The 21996-nt window shown below is 39.3% G+C and overlaps 2 protein-coding genes, 1 non-coding gene and 1 pseudogene across 3 annotated transcripts; 3 read left to right on the top strand and 1 right to left on the bottom strand.

The window, feature by feature from the left end:
- Window positions 1-2104: 2104 nt before the first annotated feature.
- On the top strand, window positions 2105-2211 carry LOC148292642 (small nucleolar RNA R71). Its single transcript, XR_015827254.1, has one exon. It is a non-coding gene; the product is annotated as a small nucleolar RNA R71 (small nucleolar RNA).
- A 3364-nt stretch (window positions 2212-5575) lies between these two features.
- Window positions 5576-8294, top strand: LOC110765040 (acyl-coenzyme A thioesterase 2, chloroplastic-like; annotated as a pseudogene).
- An 875-nt stretch (window positions 8295-9169) lies between these two features.
- Window positions 9170-12463, top strand: LOC110765041 (Thioesterase/thiol ester dehydrase-isomerase superfamily protein). The gene is made up of 5 exons (XM_021968087.2): window positions 9170-9863; window positions 10454-10631; window positions 11048-11520; window positions 11707-11832; window positions 12006-12463. The coding sequence occupies exons 1-5, from the start codon at window positions 9456-9458 to the stop codon at window positions 12171-12173; spliced, it is 1353 nt and encodes a 450-aa protein (XP_021823779.2). The 5' UTR covers window positions 9170-9455; the 3' UTR covers window positions 12174-12463.
- A 558-nt stretch (window positions 12464-13021) lies between these two features.
- On the bottom strand, window positions 13022-17871 carry LOC110765037 (uncharacterized). Its single transcript, XM_088245136.1, has 4 exons — window positions 15319-17871; window positions 14947-15146; window positions 14387-14631; window positions 13022-14244 (listed from the first exon to the last, which is right to left on the bottom strand). The coding sequence occupies exons 1-4, from the start codon at window positions 17544-17546 to the stop codon at window positions 13411-13413; spliced, it is 3507 nt and encodes a 1168-aa protein (XP_088101262.1). The 5' UTR covers window positions 17547-17871; the 3' UTR covers window positions 13022-13410.
- Window positions 17872-21996: the final 4125 nt, after the last annotated feature.

Raw genomic sequence — 21996 nt, 5'->3', positions numbered from 1 at the left:
CCAACCAATTGCTCCCTTGTGTTCTCTTAACACTTGCATCAACTTCTGTTCATTTTCCACATTGAGATTGCTAGCAATAATCACGGGCAATGTCTCTGTTTCACCTAAATAAACATACTTCAAGTGGGATGGCAATGGTTTGAGCTCTAACTCGGGTGCCCTGTCAAGAGAAGGAACAAGCTTTTCAGTATTGACTGGCAAGGGTATAAAATTTGGACATGCATCAAGGAATTTCACAGCCTCAAGTAACTCATCGTCAACAATTTCGGCAACTTGAGGATTTTGTGTCAACACCTTTTCTAATGAATCTGTACCATGAGTACTATTAAATGTATTTTGCACAATATGACACAATGTATCAATACGAAAACATTCACGTTCATCATTGGGGAGTTTGAAGGCATCATATATTTTGAACTTTATTGTTTCCCCTTGAACTGTCATTGTCAATGTTCCTTGTCGAACATTGATCACAGTATCTGTAGTGGCCATGAAAGGGCGGCCAAGAATCAATGGAAGATCCGCACCCGGAATAGGAGCTTCTTCCATTTCTAGCACCAAAAAGTCAGCAGGTAAGATGAGATCATTTACTTTCACAAGTACATCTTCCAAGATTCCTCTTGGATATCTCACTGATCGGTCTGCCAATTGAATGCTGACAGAAGTTGGTTTAAGATCACCTAAGTTAAGGGCTTCAAAAACAGAATAAGGCATCAGATTAATTGAAGCACCTAAATCAAGTAAAGCTTTTTCAAACAATTTATCTCCAATAATGCAAGGAATTGTAAAACTTCCTGGATCTTTCAATTTGGGAGGGAGCTTTCTTTGCAAAACAGCATAAGCTTCTTCCGTTAGTGCAACCGTTTCATGATCTTGGAATCTCCTCTTGTTGGTACAAAGGTCCTTCAAGAACTTTGCATAACTCGGGATTTGCTTGATTGCATCCAGGAGAGGAATATTGACTTGCACTTCTCTGAAGGTTTCCAATATTTCCTTGGCTTGTTGAATTTTTTTGGAACTCATATGCCTGTGAGGAAAAGGAGCACGTAAGATTTCTTCATCAGTAGGTTCACGACTTACCTTCTCCTTTCTTGCCCTTCTTGCAAGTTCATGCTTTAGGATCCATTCGGATGAAGAAGCTGCTTGTTTATCTTTCTCTTTGTTGCTTTCATCCTTTTCTTTAGGCTCAGTCACTTGTTCAACCTGCATGTCATCAACATTATGAATCAAATTTTTAGAACCATCAATTTCACCAATTACCTTACCAGTTCTCAAGGTAACTGCTTGAACATGCTCACGCCCAGTTGGATTAATCACTGGTTGGCTAGGCATCATACCAGGTTCCCTTTGACTCAAAGCTGTAGCAATTTGTCCCACTTGAGTTTCTAGATTGGCAATGGCCTTATCCGTTTTCTGCATGTGGGTGTCATTCCTCTGCATGTAGCTTTTTGTCTCAGTGATGAAACTATCTGTGTTTCTAGCCATTGAAGCAACAAGTTCTTCCAAAGATTTTCCTGTAGATTGTGGTTGAGGTGGTGGTTGTGGTGGATTGTAGTAGTGCATTTGACCATGAGATGGGCGAGTATGTTGTTGGCCTTGAGGTGGTTGAGTTGGCCCTTGAGGTGGTTGAGTTGGCCCTTGTTGAACATTCGAATTGTCACTCCACCTGAAATTTGGATGATTTCTCCACCCCGGATTGTATGTTTGTGAAAAAGGATCATTCTTAGGCCACTGATTTCTCTGAAATGAGCCCACTGCATTTGCTTCCTCATGTGCCAAGGGACAATCCTCAGTGTCATGACCAATTGTGGAGCAAAATGCACAAACCTTGGATGATCCCGGTGCCAATTTCTTCACCATGTTGGTTAGGTTTGCAATCTGAGCTTCCATACTAGAAAGGGTACTTACATCATAGGATTCCCCTTTTCTGACTGGTTTTTGCCTTGAATTATATTGGCGAGCATTTGCAGCAATAAGATCAAATATTTCTCGCACTTGTGCTGGAGTCTTGGTCATTATAGTTCCTCCGGCAGCTGCATTCACATTATTTTGATCCGCTTCAAAAAGTCCTTCATAGAAGTGTTGCATTAGAAGCCAAGCTTGTACATTATGATGCGGACAAATGATTAGAAGTTTCTTGAAACGGTCCCAATAATCCTGGAAGCTTTCTCCCGGCCTTTGCAGAATTCCTGTAATCTGACTTCGGAGTTCATTTGTCCTTTGTGCTGGGAAAAAATGTTGCAAGAACTTTGTAGCAAGATCCGTCCACGTTGTGATGGAATTTGGAGGTAGATAGTGAAGCCATTCCTTTGCTGTATCCTTCAAACTAAATGAGAAAAGTCTCATTCTTATCTCATCACTACTCATGCCTTCGATCTTTATTGTGGAACACACTTCCTCAAAGTCTAGGATATGTGCATTAGGATTTTCTCCAGGATTTCCCAAGAACTTAGGCAATATGTGTATCATGCCCGATCTCAACTCAAAGTTTTCCAAAGTGGATGTGGGATATACTATGCAAGATGGCTGTCCAGTTGTTGGCGGTGAAGAGTATTCTTGCATAGTAAGTTCCGCATTAGCAACTGGGGCTGCCATTGGTGAAGGTGGTGGTGACTCGACTATTGGTGAGCTTGGTGATGATGAAAACGGTGAGAATGAAATAGGCAATGGAGTAGACACAGCTAGTCGGATGTTCCTTTCTCTCAAAGCTTGAGCTTGGATATCTTCTATTGTGCAATCAAATGAAATATCCAAATTCAAAAGGGACATAAACAGAGTGTTCCTGCAATAAGAAGAAACAAAAACAAACTCAAACAAAATGAAACGACAAACAAAGAAAAATGAAAATAAAGTTAAGTACTCTAAATATATTTAAACAAAACATATAAACAACCGTGCCAGTTCCCCGGCAACGGCGCCAAAAATTGTTGCATTCCTAAAAGGACACAAATTAATGTGCAAACAACCAATTAAAAATACCCGCAAGTGCACGAATCTATCGAAGTATAGATTATGTAAGTACGGGGTCGATCCCACGAAGAACTTGTCGGTTTCCTATAAGTTCTAATTCGAGTACAAAGAGAACACTTAATTAACACACCACAATGCAAATTTGAAACTAAAAAGAAAGTAAAGAAATGTAAAAGAAACAAACAAAACAAAAAGGAAATGTGCTGTGAACAGTAACCAGCGACCGGTCGTTTGGTAAGGGCGACCGGTCGTTTTTGGGCAGAGTCGAAACTCAAATTTTGACGTGAAAAGCGACCGGTCGTCAGGTAAAAGAGACCGGTCATTTTTGGGCAGAGTCGAAACTCAAATTTTGACGTGAAAAGCGACCGGTCGTCAGGTAAAAGCGACCGGTCGTTTTTGCACAGAGTCGATTTCTCTGTTTTTCAGTTTCGACCTCTGTCCAGTGTTTTGCCTATAACTTTCCAACCGTACGTCCAAAATTCACGTTCTTTATACGGTTGGATTCAGCACAGAAAATGCAAGAACACAACTTGGACCAAAAGTCCAAAACAGTTACGAAAATAAACAGAATTCAGTAAACAAGACACACAATGTAACAAACACACAACTCACACACACATTGGGGGGGGGGGGGGGGTTTGGTTTGGTTCAAGTGACCTATTTCTATTGCATGAAAGTAAATAGATTTTGAATTTAAATGAGAATGGCAGAGATGAATTATCAAAATGTGAAAGTACCAAGTAACAAACACTAGGGTTTCGGAATCCACCCTAAACAATTCTACCTATGTTCATGGATACTCAAGTGATGAACTCTAAACGTGTTAATGAAGATGTTCGCAATCAAGACCATGGGTCGTGGCTCAAGACGCATTGATTCTCTCTAATATACGTAAAGTGCATGGTTCGTGCTACAATACTTGTGCCCTCCCCATAACCGAACCTAGGTATGGTTCGTACTTCGATTCAATTACAAGGAGAACCCATTAAGTTCAAAGAGAATATGAACATCACAAGAATCCTAATAGCATGGTGTTTAGATTAGGTATTCAAGAAACCAATTCACATGGATGATTCTTACTTCATCCATTTATTGCTTAGGATAACATGAAGATACACATAATCCCAACAATCTCAAGAAGCATGCTTTCAAAGATGGCCAACCAAGGAAAAACACACATCAAGGATAGATTAATTTGGTGAATTGGAATTCATCAACAATATCTAGAAATTCATACACTCAAGCATCAAAACAATAAGGTAATCATGTTTAGGGCTTCAACCTAAGCCCTAGCTATGGAGTTTAGTTCCTCATAATCAATTCAAACACAAATTCGAAATATAACTAGAAAGAGTTTACAGATTTGGAAATGATGAAAGCTTGAAGTCTTCAATGGTGGAAGTCTTCCCCCTTCTTCCTCGGCTGCACCTCCTTCTCCTTCCTTAGCTTTTTTTAGCTCTCCAATCTGCTCCTCTGCTGTAGAATAATCCCCTCACGTTCTAAATTGTAGAATGAAGGAATTGTCATCAGCTTTGCAGATTGCACATTCTTCTTCCTTTAGCCCATGATTTCCAGCTCACTTTTAATATATAAAACTCCACCTTTTGTTAAAGCTTCAAACTTTGTCCCTTGCCATGATGAAGCTTTGTCATTGAAAATATGCTCTTTGCCTCTGAAAATATCTCTTAACCAAGGTAATTTCTTGTTACCAAGTGTTATGGTAACAAGAAGAATCAAGATAACAATATGGAGGTAAAAGCTGGAGCACTTCGGATTTCCAGAGCTGTGGTAACATGCTGGATTGGTTGGATAGGCAATACTTGTCCAATGAAGCTCAAATTTGGATATGTTGTAGTTAACATCCGTTGGAATAAGTTTCATGAAGATCTTCACCTCATCCGAGTACCAGAGCATGTTGATCCCGGGCCAAGAAGTTGACCTACGAAAATGAACAAAAACAGAATTTATAACCAATAATGCACTTTTAGCTCATTTTCATTCTAACCAAGGTAAAATCTAAGAAAACACAAAAAGGAAGTAAAAAGCTATAAAAAGTCAAGAACTAACTCAAAATAATAGGTGAATAACATGAAAAATCATGTGTAAAAATGAACCGAACAGTTATGGTCGAGGAAAAAAAATCTCATATGTTTCTACTAAACCCCATCTCAGGAGCCCAACACCAACTTCCCACCTTGAAAACATTTCCAAGATTTCCCAAAGTTTGTAGGAACCCGCGGCTGGAAACGTTGTGTCTTTTGTAAATGTTATAAAATTGTGTTATCTCTATCACATAGGCGTACTTCATCCTACTCAGGAATAACATGATGACTGTGTAATTCACTTAAAAGGGTCAATCTTCCCACGTTTGGTAGAATGAGAAGGTGGTGATGAGGGCAATGTGGATGATGATGATGATGATGATGGGGGCAATATTGAGGATGAGGACGAGGATGTTCGTGGGTGAAGGAAGTTGAGGTTCCACTCCAAAATCAATTGGCAATGGAGGAAGTAGCCCAACTCCTTATAAAACCCAGATTAGGTCCCTTAACTTTTTAACGTGGGACAAGTACTCTCAACACTGGGATGAGTGGTGGTGATGATAATGGCTATATATGCGAGGACATGTGATTTTAAGATATACAAAGTTGAGCCAAACAATGACAACTTTGTTAAGGTAGGATGCTTGGATGAGCAGCTAGTATTTTAGCAAACAATGGTAGCTTGTCTCTTCCATCCAGCGACTTCACAGATGAGTTAGATGGGAATTGCATTTTTTTTTTTCAACAAATGATGTCTTGAGTATCCACACACTCCTTCGACACATACGTATCTCCCGAAAATGGCGTATTCTACCTTAATATTGGGAGAATTGTGCAATCTTTTCCTAGTGTTAATGTGTCTGTACGCTCTCGTCTCGGTTGGTTCACTCCAAATTTATAGTAGCTTTAGATGGAGAAATATATTGCTTGATAATTCTTGCTCCTTATTTGGTTTTGTTCTGTTCATTTGCTGATTTGGTTATGCTTTTAATTATTGAAAATCAAACTATTAAAATTAAAGTTATTATATATATATATATATATATATATATATATATTTGCTTTACCATATGTCAGTCCAATGTAGGTACCGAGTTTGTGAATCATATCCTAACTTAGTGAGAAGTTCTTTCAATAAAAATTATTAATGCTCTTTTGTTGAAAAAAATATGTCCAACAGTGATCTGAAAAATGCAGCAACAAAGAAGCTTAATCGCTTACTTTTTTTTCTATCAAGGAAGGAGGGGAGGTCAAACTTGAATCTCTTCCAATATAGAAAAGACTAGAGCTAAGGTAACAACAAACTAAATTAAGACCAACAAAATCAAATTGATTGTTATTTGTCTGGGTTGATTTTTGGGGCATCATTTATTCGTTATCATATTATTTGATCTTTGTATATTGTCTTCTCGCTTATTTGATAGCACGATTATAATTATAACACTTCCAATTTGTCAGGGTCATGTGCCTCGTGACAAAATTCACATTCATTCATCAATAACGTCATTTACGTACACAAGAACAACTCATCTTAATATAGTTATCTTTTAGTCGTAAGTACTAGCTTGAAATTAGAGAATCTTGCCTTTTCATAGTAAGATAATATCATTTTGTCACTCCCAATTTGTTGGATCGTATGACCTACTACAGAATATTCACACATCTAACGACAATTAGTCATTCACGCTCGCTTTAGTGAAAAATGTACTTGGAAGTAGATGCTATAGCACTTAAAAGCCTGGAATAACAAATTGAACCATCTTCAACCCAAAGAAAAAAAAAATAACCCTTTTTTCTCTCATAAAAAGGCATTATATAACCTTTGGTGTGGGACATAGAGTCAAAAATCAACAATTTTTAGCAATTCTTTATTGGTAAGGAAACTCTAGATTTCAACACAAATTTCTCATATAATATAATGATTCCTCAATTTGGAAAAATATAATTAAATATGTCATAATTTGCAAAGTTTGCTCCTTATAACTGCCCCAAAATTGAAGCCAATGGAACCCACTTCTCTTATTAGGACAGAGACATAAGCCTTAACCATCAGAGAAATAACTTAAGCTAAAATCCCATGGATCTAGTTTCATCATCGCTATCCTCATTGCTCTTGAGAGCCCTCCATTGATGAACAAGTTAAAATCTTGTGTCCAAAAACCCAAAAGGCTGGTATTTATCTCTCACCAGTGACAAATGCTCTGTGGCACGCAAGACTTGACCCACCAAAAGATGCCCTCCTCCACAGAGCCAATGGCTCACAAAAACTCCATCTCAAAGTAGGACAAGCATTTTATATAACTTTTCATCAGATTATATTTTGAGAGAGCATTATAGGGATCCATGGAATGAAGTTAGAATTGGGAGATTGCTGCAAGACCTTGATGCCTTGGCTACCACGATATCGGTCAAGGTATTTATCATGTCACATTCTTATTAAAATTGGACTAAAATTGCAACCTTCATCACTACAAAATAGTAATTCGTAATTGATCATCTGTTAATTTTCTTGTGGATGATCAGCATTGTTCCGATGATGGTAGCAAAACACAGCCGCTCTTTCTGGTCACGGCTGCTGTTGATAAGATTGTCCTGAAGAAGCCGCTAAGTGTCAGCATTGATATGAAAATAGTAGGTGATGTCATCTGGGTTGGGAGGTCATCAATTGAAATCTAACTATAGAAGTCACTCAACCCTCTCAAGGTACGTCAATATAATTATTTTATGTTGATCGCATCTTTCGCAGAGGTGGTCAACAACGTAGTAAGTTCCTACATGTGTAATGTACTAGAATTACTCTTTTTGTACACAACTATACAAGTAATTGTGGTTTTGTATACAGAGGACCCTGAGGATGCTTCAGACTCGGAGGCTCTTACAGCCACATTCATATGTGTGGCCGTTGACTCAAAGACAGGGGAAGCCGTACCAGTGAACCGTCTTTTGCCCGAAACTAAGCAAGAAAAGGCTCTTTTCGAAGAAACCGAAGCAAGAAACAGCTTGAGGAAAAGCAAGAGAGGGAAAGAGTTGGAGAATGGGGAGGTACTAATCACCAAAAATAGAGTTGAAGCAATGTTGGCTGAGGGATGGATCTTCAACAACATGCCATCCTTGGCAGACAGAGAAAGCATTCTCATGAGGGAAACCCGCCTCGAAAGCTCTCTGATATGCCAGCCACAGCACAGGAACATGCATGGTCGAGTCTTTGGAGGGTTTCTGATTTACCGGGCTTTCAAATTGGCTTTCTCAACAGCTTATGCTTTTGCTGGTTTGGTGTCTTGAGGCAAAGGCCACGATGAAGAAGGACTTCAAAATCAAGAATGTGATCCCAGAAACAGAGGAAGAAGCTCGTCCTATGGTAGCACATGGATTCTGAACCCTTGGACTCAAAAAAAAGAGGCAACAGCTAGATGGTCAATATATATAGAATAAAGAAATCAAAGTAGTCGTCTGCCTTATGTTATATAATCTGTAATGGTGAGGCCAACCGAATAGCTAGCGGGTGTCATAACCTGTTTTAATTGGCAGCATACCTCAATCAACTTGTGTCAAATTAATGTATTGTAAGTTGTGACTGAGATTCTGCTTATAATATAAACTGATTTTTTTGTCTTTCTGAGTGAAACCAAAATGTTAAAATAATATTAAATAAAAGTGTGTAAAAGTAGTTGAAATGGAAAGAACTTTCCATATGCACCTCATTGAAAGAAAACCTTCCATATGCTTGTATGGCAGAATCAGATTTTTAAGATTTATCGTACCCTTCGAGGGAGTAGACCAATACACCATCTCTCTCGTGGAGTCTTATCTTGTTAGTGAAACGTCAAATTTAAACTGTAAGGAAATTGACCAAGAATGTTAATTGAGCTTACAATCGTACTTATTCCTCATGGAGTTCTATGTTGACTAAAAAAACTTGTATGAAACACTATTTTCGACCAATCACAGTCTATTACATGAAAATATTATCACGCGTGACATATCGTTATTGGACAGGAGCTAGCTCCGTTTGATGTAAATGTTTCCCATGTTGACCATGCAAATGGCAAATGCACTGATTTGAACTTTATCGAACAAATTTATACTCATCAATATTATCACTTTAGTCAAATAAAAATTGGGAATGCTACAAACGTCAAAAGCAACTCGTCGTAGTGCTGTGCAAGTCTTGTCGTTCAAACGTTCATCCCACTTTCGTGGAAAATATGCAAAGAATAATCAAAAGCCTCCATCGTCTTCTCCGAATGACCTGCCAGTTCTCAGCTTTAAATATGATCAAAAGCAAGCAAGCTCACAACTTCAACTATAAAAGCAACGCTGACTTCTTCAAAATTAAAACCCACCAAACTTGTAACCACCAAAATTAACAAAACCAGTTTAAAACCCACAAGCCACACCTGAAAATTTCCCAGAAACCCAATTCTCGAAACCCCCCAAAATTCCATGGACTTGAATTCCTCTCCTCCCAATTCCAATTCCAACACCGCCATTCCTGTAGTCTCAACCTTTTCATCGCCTTTCGAGAACCCGCCTTCGGCGCAAGATGGGGCCAACGGTTCCACCCGAAAGCCCATAAGCTTGTGGCCCGGAATGTACCAGTCGCCGGTGACAAATGCACTGTGGGAAGCGAGATCTAAGATCTTCGAGAGGTTCTTCTTGGACCCACCAAAAGACGCTCCTCCACAGAGCGAGTTGCTCAACAAGACTCCGGCGCAGAGCAGGACCACAATTCTGTACAATTTCTCTTCCGATTATATATTGAGGGAGCAGTACAGAGATCCTTGGAATGAGGTTAGAATTGGGAAATTGCTTGAGGACCTTGATGCTTTAGCGGGAACCATTTCTGTCAAGGTACAGTTTTTTTTAGTCTTTAGAGTAATTGGATATGTGGGTTGTGCTTGAAATTTGATTACTTGAACTGGGTTGTGATTGGTTTGGTTGAATTGCAGTTTCAATGTGTAGGCCTGAGCTTTCGAACTTTACATTGTTAGGAACTATCTGGTTTTAGTTTGTTAATTGTGAACTTGGGGTTTGGTAATGAGTGATATGTCTTGTATGTTATTTTTCCCTGTTGTTTTCAACTTTTTGGCTGAATCCTAGTTTTCAGGAATTAGATTCTTTCACACATAGCATTATGCTATGGAGCTGCTATAATCTGGAATGCTTTTTCTTTAAGTGAGAGAGAGAGAGAGAGAGCACTGAATTACTTTGGTACTTTTTGCACATGTATAATTATGATGCAAAGGGGGAGTGGGGAAGCCGAGTGGTGGTCATGTGCAGTGATCTAAGCTAGAAAAAAATTGTCTTTTAAAGAGACCTGATAATTATGAGCTGAGTTGCTAGCTTATTTCATGTTAAAGTAAATTTCTGTGGAATTTCTTGTTTGTGCTTTTCTTTTAGTGAAGTGAGCGACTTTAATTTTATACCTTTGTATGGATCAGCACTGTTCTGACGATGATAACACAACAAGGCCACTCTTGCTAGTCACTGCATCTGTTGACAAGATTGTTCTGAAGAAGCCGATTAGTGTTGATATTGATCTAAAAATAGTTGGTGCTGTCATATGGGTTGGGCGATCATCTATTGAGATTCAATTAGAAGTCACCCAGTCCTCTAAAGGTACTTCTAACTTTGAAGTTTGGTAATGTTTCAAAGTTCAAGCATTTCCCTCTATAAAGTGTGCTTTTCTTTAAAATATATCCGTTGATGAGTATTAAAATTGCTTATCATCAATGTTTTTTTTCCTTCTAATTTGAGTTTAATGGAAAGTAAGCTTTACCATTTCCCTCTGTTTAGTGTAATCTTTACCTTGAAACTAAAACCCACAAGAACTGCAAAGTGACTGTTATAAGAAGTTCAAATTATGACCAATATTGTCAACTTAGAAAGAAAAAAGAAAAGGGATATTGATATTATCTGCCTGCTCAGCTAGTAGTGTTACCTTTGAAGTTTTGCTTCGCTTCATGTGAAGGGAAGGGCTTAATACTATGACCGAGCAGACTTTGCATAAGTGATTTTTTTTTTTTTTTTTTCAGAAGGATCTGACAATTCAGACTCAGTAGCTCTCTCAGCAAACTTCATATTTGTGGCTCGTGATTCTAAGACTGGGAAAGCTGCTCCAGTTAATAGGATCTCACCAGAAACTGAAAGAGAAAAATTGCTTTTCGAGGAAGCAGAAGCCAGAAATAATCTGAGGAAAAGAAAGAGCAGAGGAGGAGACAAAAGGGAGTTTGAGAATGGAGAAGTAAATAGACTTGAAACACTGTTGGCTGAGGGAAGGATCTTCTGTGATATGCCTGCCTTGGCAGACAGAGATAGCATTCTTCTGAGGGATACCCGCTTGGAAAACTCATTGATCTGCCAACCACAGCAGAGAAACATCCATGGTCGAATCTTTGGAGGGTTTTTGATGCACCGTGCATTTGAATTGGCTTTCTCCACAGCTTATGCCTTTGCAGGCTTAGTGCCTTACTTTCTAGAAGTCGATCACGTTGACTTCTTGAGACCTGTGAGTACCCCATTGACATCCTCCTTAATTGCTAGCATTACGCATAGTCATTATCTTCTCCCTCACTTGAAATTCCAGTGAAGCATTTTCTGGTACTGTTTTTGTTATTTATTATCTTAGGCGAGTATCTTATCCAAAGTATCTTTAACCTATTATTTTGGCTTTCTGAATGGCCCTTGATTGTAGGTGGACGTTGGAGACTTCCTACGTTTGAAATCATGTGTCCTCTACACAGAAGTTAATCCAGATCAGCCTCTGATTAATATTGAAGTTGTTGCTCACGTTACCAGGCCTGAGCTCAGGTCTAGTGAGGTATGGTCCTCCAACTCCACGTTCAAAGAACAAGAAAGCTAAAGTTTGGCAATGCTACAGTACTAGATACCCATTTCACTTTGAAGGAACTTTCAGTTTTATGATGATCTATTCATTCATGAATTTTCCTTTTAGATAACTGCACATCTTTTACTATCTCATGTTTGAAACAGGTGTCGAATACATTTTATTTCACCTTCACTGTGCGTCCCGAGGCGAAGGCCAAGAAAAATGGATTTAGGATACTAAATGTGGTTCCAGCAACAGAGGAAGAAGCACGCCATATAGTAGACCGCATGGATTCTCAAGCCTTGCTTTCAACAAGAGGCTTCGGAAAATAAACGCGAATACTAATTGTACGAGACAATAGGCAATGAAGAAGCTCATAGTTGCTAGTTACAAGTTAAAAAACAAAATCTTAAAGAAAAACCTTTGAACAAGAGCCTTTGAACAAATGGGCTATATTTATATTTCTCCTGTAATTGAAACTTTTGGAAAAGGTGAGCAAGCGTACGCCTCATCTTCTTCACCCTATCAGTTGATATATATGTATTCAAAAGAAGGGCTCATATTTATATGTAGTGCCTGTAATATCAAATTGTCAATCAAAACCACAAATCTACTTATTTCATCTGTGATTTGTGTAGCGAAGTCAAGGGTGCAGATTCATTTTGTGCATGTGAAAGAATTACTATTCAGATTAGGTAAAATAAATCTTGGACACAGAGGCTGCTTTTACCTTACCCCACACAGTTTTCTGTCTTTGCTCCTCCACAAACTCCTCTTTTGCCCATAAGGAAAAATACAAAATGTTATCCAAAAGGAAAAAGACAATAGAAATGGAACTTTTCCTTCCTGCCCTATTATTACTTGTGTTGGTTAAAGATCAGGATATTCCACTAAAAAAACTCGGGTCCAGTTAAAAAGGCATAGATATTTCAATGGAGGCAGGTCACTTTCTGGTTGGATCAAAAGGCACCAAGCAAGCACACCATTTTCAATTTGCCTGTAAGCAGCAGAATCTTTTCCTTCAAACACGCAGGATTTACATCATGTGATGTATCCCTTAATGGAAAACGACCCCTTCAGGCTTCATGTCTTCTTTTAAATATTCGAATTAAAAAAACAATTTGACTGCATAATCAAACACGAAGCATGCCAGGATTAAATTACAAAGAATAAATGGGGATAAGAAAGTTAACAGAGAATAAATTAGTGGTTTGATTTGGTACAGTACAGAACATTTACAGAAACTATCTACAGCCATGGGTTCTGCTTGCCTTAAACAGCATTTCTATGATCAACGTTCTGGACAGGTCTACAGTATTAAACTAATCCGAAATACAACTTATTCTTCCCAGATAAAATCCCTTCCTCCGTATATTATCTATAGAACGCAAAATCGCTTACATGAAATTTTTTTACAAGTACAAATATTAGGGTGGAAAACCAGAAGCTATATATAAAACCTGGCATGCAAGCTGGACCATTCTAAGCTTCAACCTGTTCCGACCACCTACTTCAGGCAGTTTCTTGCTAAATCGAACCAAAAAGCCGTTCTGAAATGAGCCCGGGAAACTATGGAGATGTGCTCTCATCGTCAGTCCAACTGTACGGCTGCCTTCCATGCATTCCAGGAAGTGCTTGGGGCAGCATTGGATTTACTGGAATTACTTGTGGTAGCATTGGATTTACTGGAACTGGAAATTTGTGGGCAGTACTAACTATCGTTCGCTCATTTATCATACCAACTTCTTTACATACCCGGTCAAGAATTGTAAGAAAGTCTCTGACCACCATGAAGATTCTGAACGGGTGAGCTTCTTCCCTTGCGGAGTTCCCATGGAAGTACTCTGTAATCTCCTTCACTAGGGACAAGGCAACACTTTCTTGAGCTTGAAGTCTTATAATCTCCTCTTCGGCCTTTTTCATGAACATGTTCATTGACTCTGAAAATTTCCGCCTGCTTTCATCTGATACCGCTCTCTCATTTAATTGCACAACCTCCTGAATGTCGCTAATTCCTTTAGAAAGCTTTGAAACATCAGTGCTAAGCACATCAGAATCCATGGCAGCAGCCTTCTTCACATTAGTGAGCTCTGAACTGAGACCTGAAACAACTTGCAGGCCAAGCCTCCTACACTTAGCATCATCATTCACAGTTGGGTTTGAAGTTTGATTCCCACCAGTGAGACGAGCACCTTCAGTTCTTATGATTTCTTGTACAACAAAATGCAAGAGTGTGGTTTTCCCATCAGCTCCCTTGACATCGACTAGCTTGAGGAGTGTGTCAAGTTTGAAGGCATGGGCATCACCACGGTTTGTCCCAACATTCATCCTGTTTCCAGTCTTCAGCACAGCTTCTAGAAGCTTCAAGAACATCCTACTGTTCCTCAATTCTTCACAGGCAGCCTACACAAAGGAAATTCCAGTGAGATAACACCGGAAGGCACCTTAGCATGAGTATAAAAAAGGATACTAAAATTACATGCAACAAAGGGAAAGAAATTAACAGGACCAGTGAGAGAGAGAGAGAGTGAGAGGTGTGATTTACCTCTAGAGTTTCAAAAGACTTTTTAAGGTAATCAATCTCAGACTCAAAATTAGTCATGTAGAGCATTGCCTCCACCCTTTTAAATGCAAACGGAACGTCAAGCAACTCTTTCAGAAATTTCTCAGCAGTACCAAGCTTAACTGGTGAATCATCTTTGTACTCCTTCAACTTACGCTCTTCTTCTTTGGTTGGAGCCATCTTCAATAGACTTTCAAGTAATTCAGTTCCAAGAGCATCAGAATTACCTGCATTGAAAACCAGTACCAACAAGCACCATGAATTTACAACCATCACACGAAACTTATCAAAAACCATTCAGTTCGCAATTAGAAATCCTCTAAGAAGAATCACTGCTATATTTCAGTACAATAAATTTGTAGAAGCAATAGGATATGAACATAATGCTAATAGAGAGACAGACAGTATTTGAATGCTTGTTTCAAATATTTTCCTGACCAACCAAAATCACAAAATTCTCAAGGTTATTTAAAGGGTGAGTTCAAGCTATAACCAAAAGAAGATAACTCAGAAGAAATAACCAAAAATTAACGGATTTATACCTTCTAATAACGCTTCACAAACTTCATCTATGGTCACATTGAGTGCCCTTAGCGAGATTGCAATATTTTGCGACTTTTTCGGATCAAGTACTCTGTTCTCTTGGTTTGGAGAGGGAAGAACTGTGCGTGGGGTCGTTTCCTTTGGATTAGGGTTTGGTGTTTTTACAACAAACAATGTCTCTATCATTTCTTCATTCAACCTGCAACCACCCCAATTCCACATATTTAGTGGAGCAACACAATACAACCAACCGAAGTACTGCATAATTTATAAGCGTACTATAACAAGAAAAGCAAGTAAAATGCAAATCAGATACAGATTGCAGCACAATATAAGGTGAAACTACATAGTGAGAGAGTGCAATGTCTTACTTGAAAGAGCTTGATCTAAGCTGATCCCACACCATTTCGCGATCGGAGCTTGCTCGAACTTTATCCCAATGCAATGGCTTTAACTTGGGTTTTGGATTCTCCTCAATAGGCTCCAAGGGATTAGAACTTGGAGGCAACTCCACTGGTGAAACAGAGACCTTTGCTGGGTTCTGAAGTACAAAAGGTCTTGAAGGAGGTATGAGAGCTGGAGGCTTAGACATCACTTGGCCAACCGGTGTTTTAGGACTTGGAGTTTCCCACAGTCTTAGTGAAGGAGGCATCGGTGGCGGAGGCGGTGGCATTGAAATAGGATGTTTTAAACCACCGCTAAGTCTCACCAAAGACTCTGTAGTGTGGTGAGAAACATTGGAAAGTTTTGATGAAGCATCGGAATTGTTCCCAAACTCCCTCTCTGGTGAGTTAGACAACGAAGATGAAGCTGATGATGAGAGAGACTGCACTTTTGGATCCAAATGAATATATTCGGAAGCGCTTGAAATTCTTGGTGATGCAGCTGGGCTTTTCTCCGGTGAAAAAGACTTGGCCTTTGGATCAGAAGCATTTGATCGTCTCTCTGGTGACGATGAATAAGATGAAGATGATGAAGGAGACTGCTCATTACGATCTGAAAAGGCCGAAACTTTCGGTGACGCTTCTGGGTTCTTTCCGAAACTTCTCTCTGGTGACGAAATGGGCGAGCTTTGGTCCGAAACGACCGAAGTTCTCGGTGATGATGAATCTGGGTTCTTTCCCAAACCTCTCTCTGGTGAGGAAATCGGAGAACTTTGGCCCGAAACGACCGAAATTTTCGGTAATGCACCTGGGTTCTTTCCGAAACCTATCTCCGGTGACGAAATCAGAGAACTTTGGCCCGAAACGACTGAAACTTTAGCTGATGCGTCTGGCTTCTTTCCGAAACCTATCTCCGGTGACGAAATCAGAGAACTTTGGCCCGAAACGACCGAAACTTTAGCTGATGCATCTGGGTTCTTCTCCAAGCTTCTCTCCGGTGAAAAAGATAGCGACGACAATGAGGGAGACCGTCTCTTTCGGTCCGATGTAGATGGGTAATCGTCCGCAGCTCCCTCTGGCGAAGTCATTGGAGTCAACGAAGGAGACCGTACATTCTCGTTACCAAACCGCGTCGCATGGTACGTAGGTGCGGGCTCAGGAGGCTTGGGCTCTTCTGATCTTCTGTTGGGGCTCAAACTCACCGGCGGAGAGAGGCTGATAGACTGTGACCGTGACGGCGAACCCGAATTCGAAGACGAGCAAGAGCAAGACGTTGATTCACTGCTTCTCCGGTCGAAAACACCACCCGCCACCGCCTCGAAAACTCTCCTGGACCCCGATCCAGTTCCATTGAAGCTCTCTCGATCGCCCGAAGACCCTCTGGGCGAGTAGAACTCTTCTTCTTCTTCGTCCTCGTCTTCGTCTCGGTCTCGGGTCGAACCCGGTTCGGCATTTTCGCAATTGCTCAGCATCGAGGACTGCAGAGCCAGTGGCGGAAGCGGCTGGAGGTCCGGCGACTCGACTTTCCGAGTTTCGAACTCGGCTACGCGGCCATTACTGCCGCACGAGTCGACCGGGTCCTCGAGTCCGCGTGAGCTGACCAATGTGCCCAGGTAGAGGAACTCGGAGCTGGTGGAGGAGGCGGTCCGGAGCTTGTGGGTCCCACTGAAGGAGTGGCTGTGATTGGGCTGCTGAAACAGCCTGTTGCTGTGTTCGGATCTGATAAACGACTTGTCGTCCTCGTCGTCATCGGGGAAGTTGCGGCTATTGTGTCGTCTGCGGCGGTAGAGGAAGAAGGCGGCGAGGGAGATGACGACGACGGCGGAGAGCACGGCGGCGATGGTGAGGGCGACGAGCTTGTGGGCGCTGGAGTTTCCGGAGGGGGATTTGGGGACGATGAGGGAGGAGATGTTGGCGGGGAAGGAGGCGAAGGCGGTGGTTGGGGAGGGAGGAGGAGGTGGCGGGGAGGGGTAGGATGGGAAAAAGGGGGAATCGGCAGGGGTAGAGTTAGAACCGGAAAATGGGTACTTTGGGGGAGTTGGGTTTGAAGGGAGGGAAGGTGGGGAAGGTGGGGAGGGTGATGGGGACTGAGTGGGAGGTGAGGAAGAGTCTTGAGGCAGAAATGGCTGGTGGAGGACCCTATGGTTTGGCCTTAAGGTAGCAATGGGCTGAGAAGATAAAAAGAGCAGGAGGAAGATGAAGAAGAAGGAGGGCATTGTGAAATTGGAGATTGAGTTGCAGAGTCTCCAGTGTTTTGTGTTTGTGTTTGAGTCACTTGTCAGTGAGAGAGAGAGAGAGAGGACAGAGAAGGACAGAGAAAGGTGGGCACTGTGTGAAAAGATTGAATCTTTGAGAGTAAAAAAGTGGTGTTTTTTTTCTTTTCGGTTGTTTAGATTAGAAAAATGGGAATTGGTCTGTTGGTGATGCAAGTGAGTGCAGCTGCATCCAGCTGTTTAGTGTTTGCTACTTCCACTAGTGGGAACACTGGACTTGGCTTCCTTGCCTCCTTTGCCTCCTTTGCCAGTGCCACCACTCTCTGGTTTTGTTTTCTTTTGGTTAAAATTGATTGCCTTATTCTTTGCTCTAGGTTGGTCTAATTCTATATAGACTGTAAATGCTACAGTGAATAATCTTGAATAATCTGTCAATAGACTCAGCACCACTCTAATTCCAGTAGAAACATAATTGAACTAAAATAGAATATGATCAATGTGCTATAAAACAATCGATGTTTGTTGGCCCAAATGCCCTTAGGTCATGGCAAGAGCTTATGCATTTTGAGACGTATGGATAGAATAATGTCGACCACATTATATGCGGAAAATCATAGCAATACAAACAGGGGCGGTTCTGTGCACAGGGCAGTCCAAAATTTAAAAAAAAAACTAAAAACAAACTCTACATCATATCTTCTCTCTCCTTCTCTTTTGAATATGCGACATCATCTTGTTTCTCTATCTTTTAGCTACTCGACATCAGCATCTTCTTTCTCCCTTCATTTTCTATATATCTTTAATTATAGTTTTAATTTAAAATTGAGTATTCTATGGTGTAATTAGGAATGAAAGAGAGTTTTCTAATAATATCGATAATGCATTGACAATTGAAGAATTTAAAAGTTCTAAGCATTGATAGTTATATTTTATTTTGCATTGCATTTACTTTTGGTTTTAGTTTTAGTTTTTGCATTTGTAATATTTTTATTTATGGATAGAGATGCATTCGAATGTAAGGATCATTACATCCTCCTTGATTAGGTGTATGTTTTTATGTTTATTAATGAAATTCATTCGTACCGTCGAGTTTAGTATGTAAGTTTTGCTCAACTGACTTTCGAATTCTAGAATCGCCACTGAATACAACGATGTTTAGAGAAATTTTTTACTTTGACTATTTTTTGTGTGTGTATATTTGTCAAATTATCATTGTCCTTCTTTTAATATGTAACAGGAAAAAAGCGTGTTCATGCATGGTGTCCAAGAAATTTGTTTAGTAGAAATAGATAATTGAAATTCAAGTATTTATTTATTTAATTAGTTTTTACAAGGAGTGGAAATTCAGCTAGTATTATTCCTTACCGATAATGGCGCCCGAGATTTCAGGGCGGAGGTCAACAAAAGCTGTGTCTGGTCGTCGCCTTTTTGTATAGTGCAAACCATGCATGCACATTATTGCGCCACCAAAACCATGACACTGATAGCTATTGAAATATTGCACAAAGCGACGTCGTACCATCACACCATCATAGCTTCACCTGAAAGGAAGATTAGATTAGAAAGCCAATTCAAGAAAACAAGAATAATAATTAAAATTTACGTAAAGTTCGATACTAATTTTCTCTAAAAGCCAAATTCAGTGGATACTAAAGTAAAAAAGAAAGATTAATTAGAAAGCTCATTTTACGAATTTTTTTTTAATTCGAGAAAGATAGTCAAACTTTAAGTGCAAACACGAGTGAATGTATTTTCGACAATGATTTAACTAAGACAAGCTTATCCGAAATAAGTATGAGATTTTTATTTTTAATTTTGGTAAATATCACAAGGTGTTTCCACACCTGAAGGGTGGAATTAATCTCCACTAGAGATTCGGCTTGTATCTAGCCACAAAGTGCTTTCAATGGATTTTGAACCTATGCTATTGAGGCAACAAGTAACTCACCAGTTGGAAGTGACAGTTTGCCAACCGCACCACACTTTGTGGTTAATAAGTATGAGATTTCATATCCTCGCGAACCTATCAGATCGCTAGAGTTAATAAGTCTATATTTTCTAATTGATGAATTTTGGTTCTTTTTAGTAAGTGATTTTATTTTATTTTATCCAAAATCGTATGCAAATTATCTAAGTAGGAAAAAGAACATATGACTGATTGGTGTAGTTTTGACACCTTGCGCACGGAATGCTTACAAAAGCAAAACAAAGCACTCTCTGTGTGCAATGTGTAAAGGAACATGGACTGTGCAGCACCGACACTTAGAAATTATTTGCATTATTATTATTATTATTAAACCAAGTACGTGGGGTGGTCAATTTGACATTGTAGCTGCCAAATTTAGAAAAACGATGGAGGAGACTGGCACGTTTGCTGATGAAACAATGGAAACTGGGAAGAGAAGGTACATCTTGGAACCCTAATGCTGATTGCTTTTAAGATTAATTTAATTATATTTATGGATCTGCAGAAGATAGATAGATACCATTCGTCCTGCCTCTTTGTTTAATCTGTGTTTATATATTTTATACCCTTCTTCCTGTCTTGCATGCTTGGCCTAACGTTCTTTAAAAATAAAATAAAAACTCTCTAGAAGAGCAATAATTAATTGTTATTCTATTAGTATCTCATTGAGTGATTATTAAGTGATGATTTTTTTTTTTGGTTTTAGGTGGTGGAGTTGCCACTACCGGTGTTATTGAGCCTAAGCCGACATCAAATGTTATAAAAAGGTAAAAAAGAAGGCAAAATGCTGGGGTCATTGTTAAACCTATATTACGCTCAAACTTAATACTCGTTTGTTTGGGAGTGATTATGAGGAGAAGCGTCTCTTCCGTGCTTATTTATATAAATCACTTTAAGCAATTTTGGGGAGAAATACCTTCCATGTGATTATCTATAAAATCACTCAAAACCACTTAGTGCCCGTTTGGCATTGCTTATTTGGGGTGATAAGTGATTTTTAAAATTTTTTGGGAAGCCTAGCCCGTTTGGTAAACTACGAGAAAATCATTTATTGTTAAAAATTGATGTGAGAGAAAGCTATAAGGGAAAGCAGCTAATGAAATGCTTTCATTTTCTGATTATGCATGAATAAGTTTCGAAGAGGCGTTGGGTTTAATGATTATGCGGCAATCATTTTCTGATTATGCGGCAATCATTTTCTGATTATGTGGGAATTAGTACCAACAACACTTTTAATAAAAAGTTTACCAAACGTCAAACTGCTTTATCTCACAGCTGATTTTTCTCACAGCAAATCTGACAGCGATTATTTTCACAGCACAGCAATGCCAAACTGGCCCTTATATAGAGAAGTGATTCTTCAGAGAAGTGATTATTGGTATATCTAGAATCACTCTTGAACGAGCTCTTATACTTTGAGTTGGCTAACCATTATCAACAAGGGTCAATTTGAATTGATTAAAAAAATATTACTAAATCATTTTAATTGTATAGTGTGTCTGTTTAGTTGACTAATATTGACTAAGCCTTTATTGGTTGTCAAGTCCTTTAGAAATTGATAAATATTGATCCTTCTTGCACTCGCACTCAAGATTCAATTGTAAGGGAGTTTCTCACACACACTATCAACTTATCATACAAGTTCGAACCTGAGATCATTGATATGCAGCTTTTTTTAAATCTTAAAAAAAAAGGTTATTTTTTCAGTGGGTTTATATATGATACTTAATTAGGTATATATATAGTGGAAAATTATGTCACATAATGGATTCTAAGATCGACCTAACCCAAAAAAGAGAAGAAGAACCCTTTTTTTTTCTTCTTCTCAAAAAAGCAAATCATGAAGTGCTCTTATGAGATGGGCCTTGACTTTATTTGAACATAGCTCACATGATGAGCAGGAACATACCAATTTGACCCTGCATACCAAGGGAATGTTGGGTGTTTCCAGTGATGTCCATTTATAGGCAATCATTTACTTGTTCTTCAAATACTTGAAGCTAAAGCCACCATGAAACAGACACTATCAAACTAACCAGAAGCATCAAAATCATTAGTGCCATAAAAGCTTTGAATTACTTTATTCTATAAGAGAGAGAGAGAGAGATATATATATATATATATATCTGGCATTGAAGTTAACCTAATTGATTGATTTGCCCCCCATTGCTATGCATGCGCATGTGTTCATTATTCTCTAGAAGATGCCATTTTAGATGACCTGGGCTTCAACGGTTACATTTCTTAATTTTTTTTGAGATCTTTAGACTCGGATTAATTATGAATTTTCAGTGCTTAACGACTTTTCCCCTCTTTTTCCAGTCCTAAAAGGTCAAAAAGCAATTTCAGGAAAAGAAAGAAAGGTAAAAGAGAAAAAGAATAAAAAGAAGAGAAAGTAATTTGTTCTTTAATTAATTAGGGTAATTGGGATTAGAGAGATGCTTAGGGTTTTCAATGAGCAAAAGTGAGATTTCCCTCGACCAAAAA

The sequence above is a fragment of the Prunus avium genome, chromosome 8 (assembly GCF_965620075.1).
Source record: "Prunus avium chromosome 8, drPruAviu1.hap1.1, whole genome shotgun sequence".
Classification (NCBI taxonomy): Eukaryota; Viridiplantae; Streptophyta; class Magnoliopsida; order Rosales; family Rosaceae; genus Prunus; species Prunus avium.
This window is presented reverse-complemented; position numbering and strand designations above follow the sequence as displayed.

What these genes read in the sequence shown, in the direction of transcription:
- LOC110765041 (XM_021968087.2), top strand. Translation starts at nt 9,456, where the DNA reads ATGGACTTGAATTCCTCTCCTCCCAATTCCAATTCCAACACCGCCATT. An exon ending in CGGGAACCATTTCTGTCAAG is followed by an intron (nt 9,864 to 10,453) that starts GTACAGTTTTTT and finishes TGTATGGATCAG; the next exon opens with CACTGTTCTGACGATGATAA. An exon ending in CTGAGCTCAGGTCTAGTGAG is followed by an intron (nt 11,833 to 12,005) that starts GTATGGTCCTCC and finishes TGTTTGAAACAG; the next exon opens with GTGTCGAATACATTTTATTT.
- LOC110765037 (XM_088245136.1), bottom strand. Translation starts at nt 17,546, where the DNA reads ATGCCCTCCTTCTTCTTCATCTTCCTCCTGCTCTTTTTATCTTCTCAG. An exon ending in CTTAGATCAAGCTCTTTCAA is followed by an intron (nt 15,147 to 15,318) that starts GTAAGACATTGC and finishes GGGTGGTTGCAG; the next exon opens with GTTGAATGAAGAAATGATAG. An exon ending in AGTCTTTTGAAACTCTAGAG is followed by an intron (nt 14,245 to 14,386) that starts GTAAATCACACC and finishes TCCTTTGTGTAG; the next exon opens with GCTGCCTGTGAAGAATTGAG.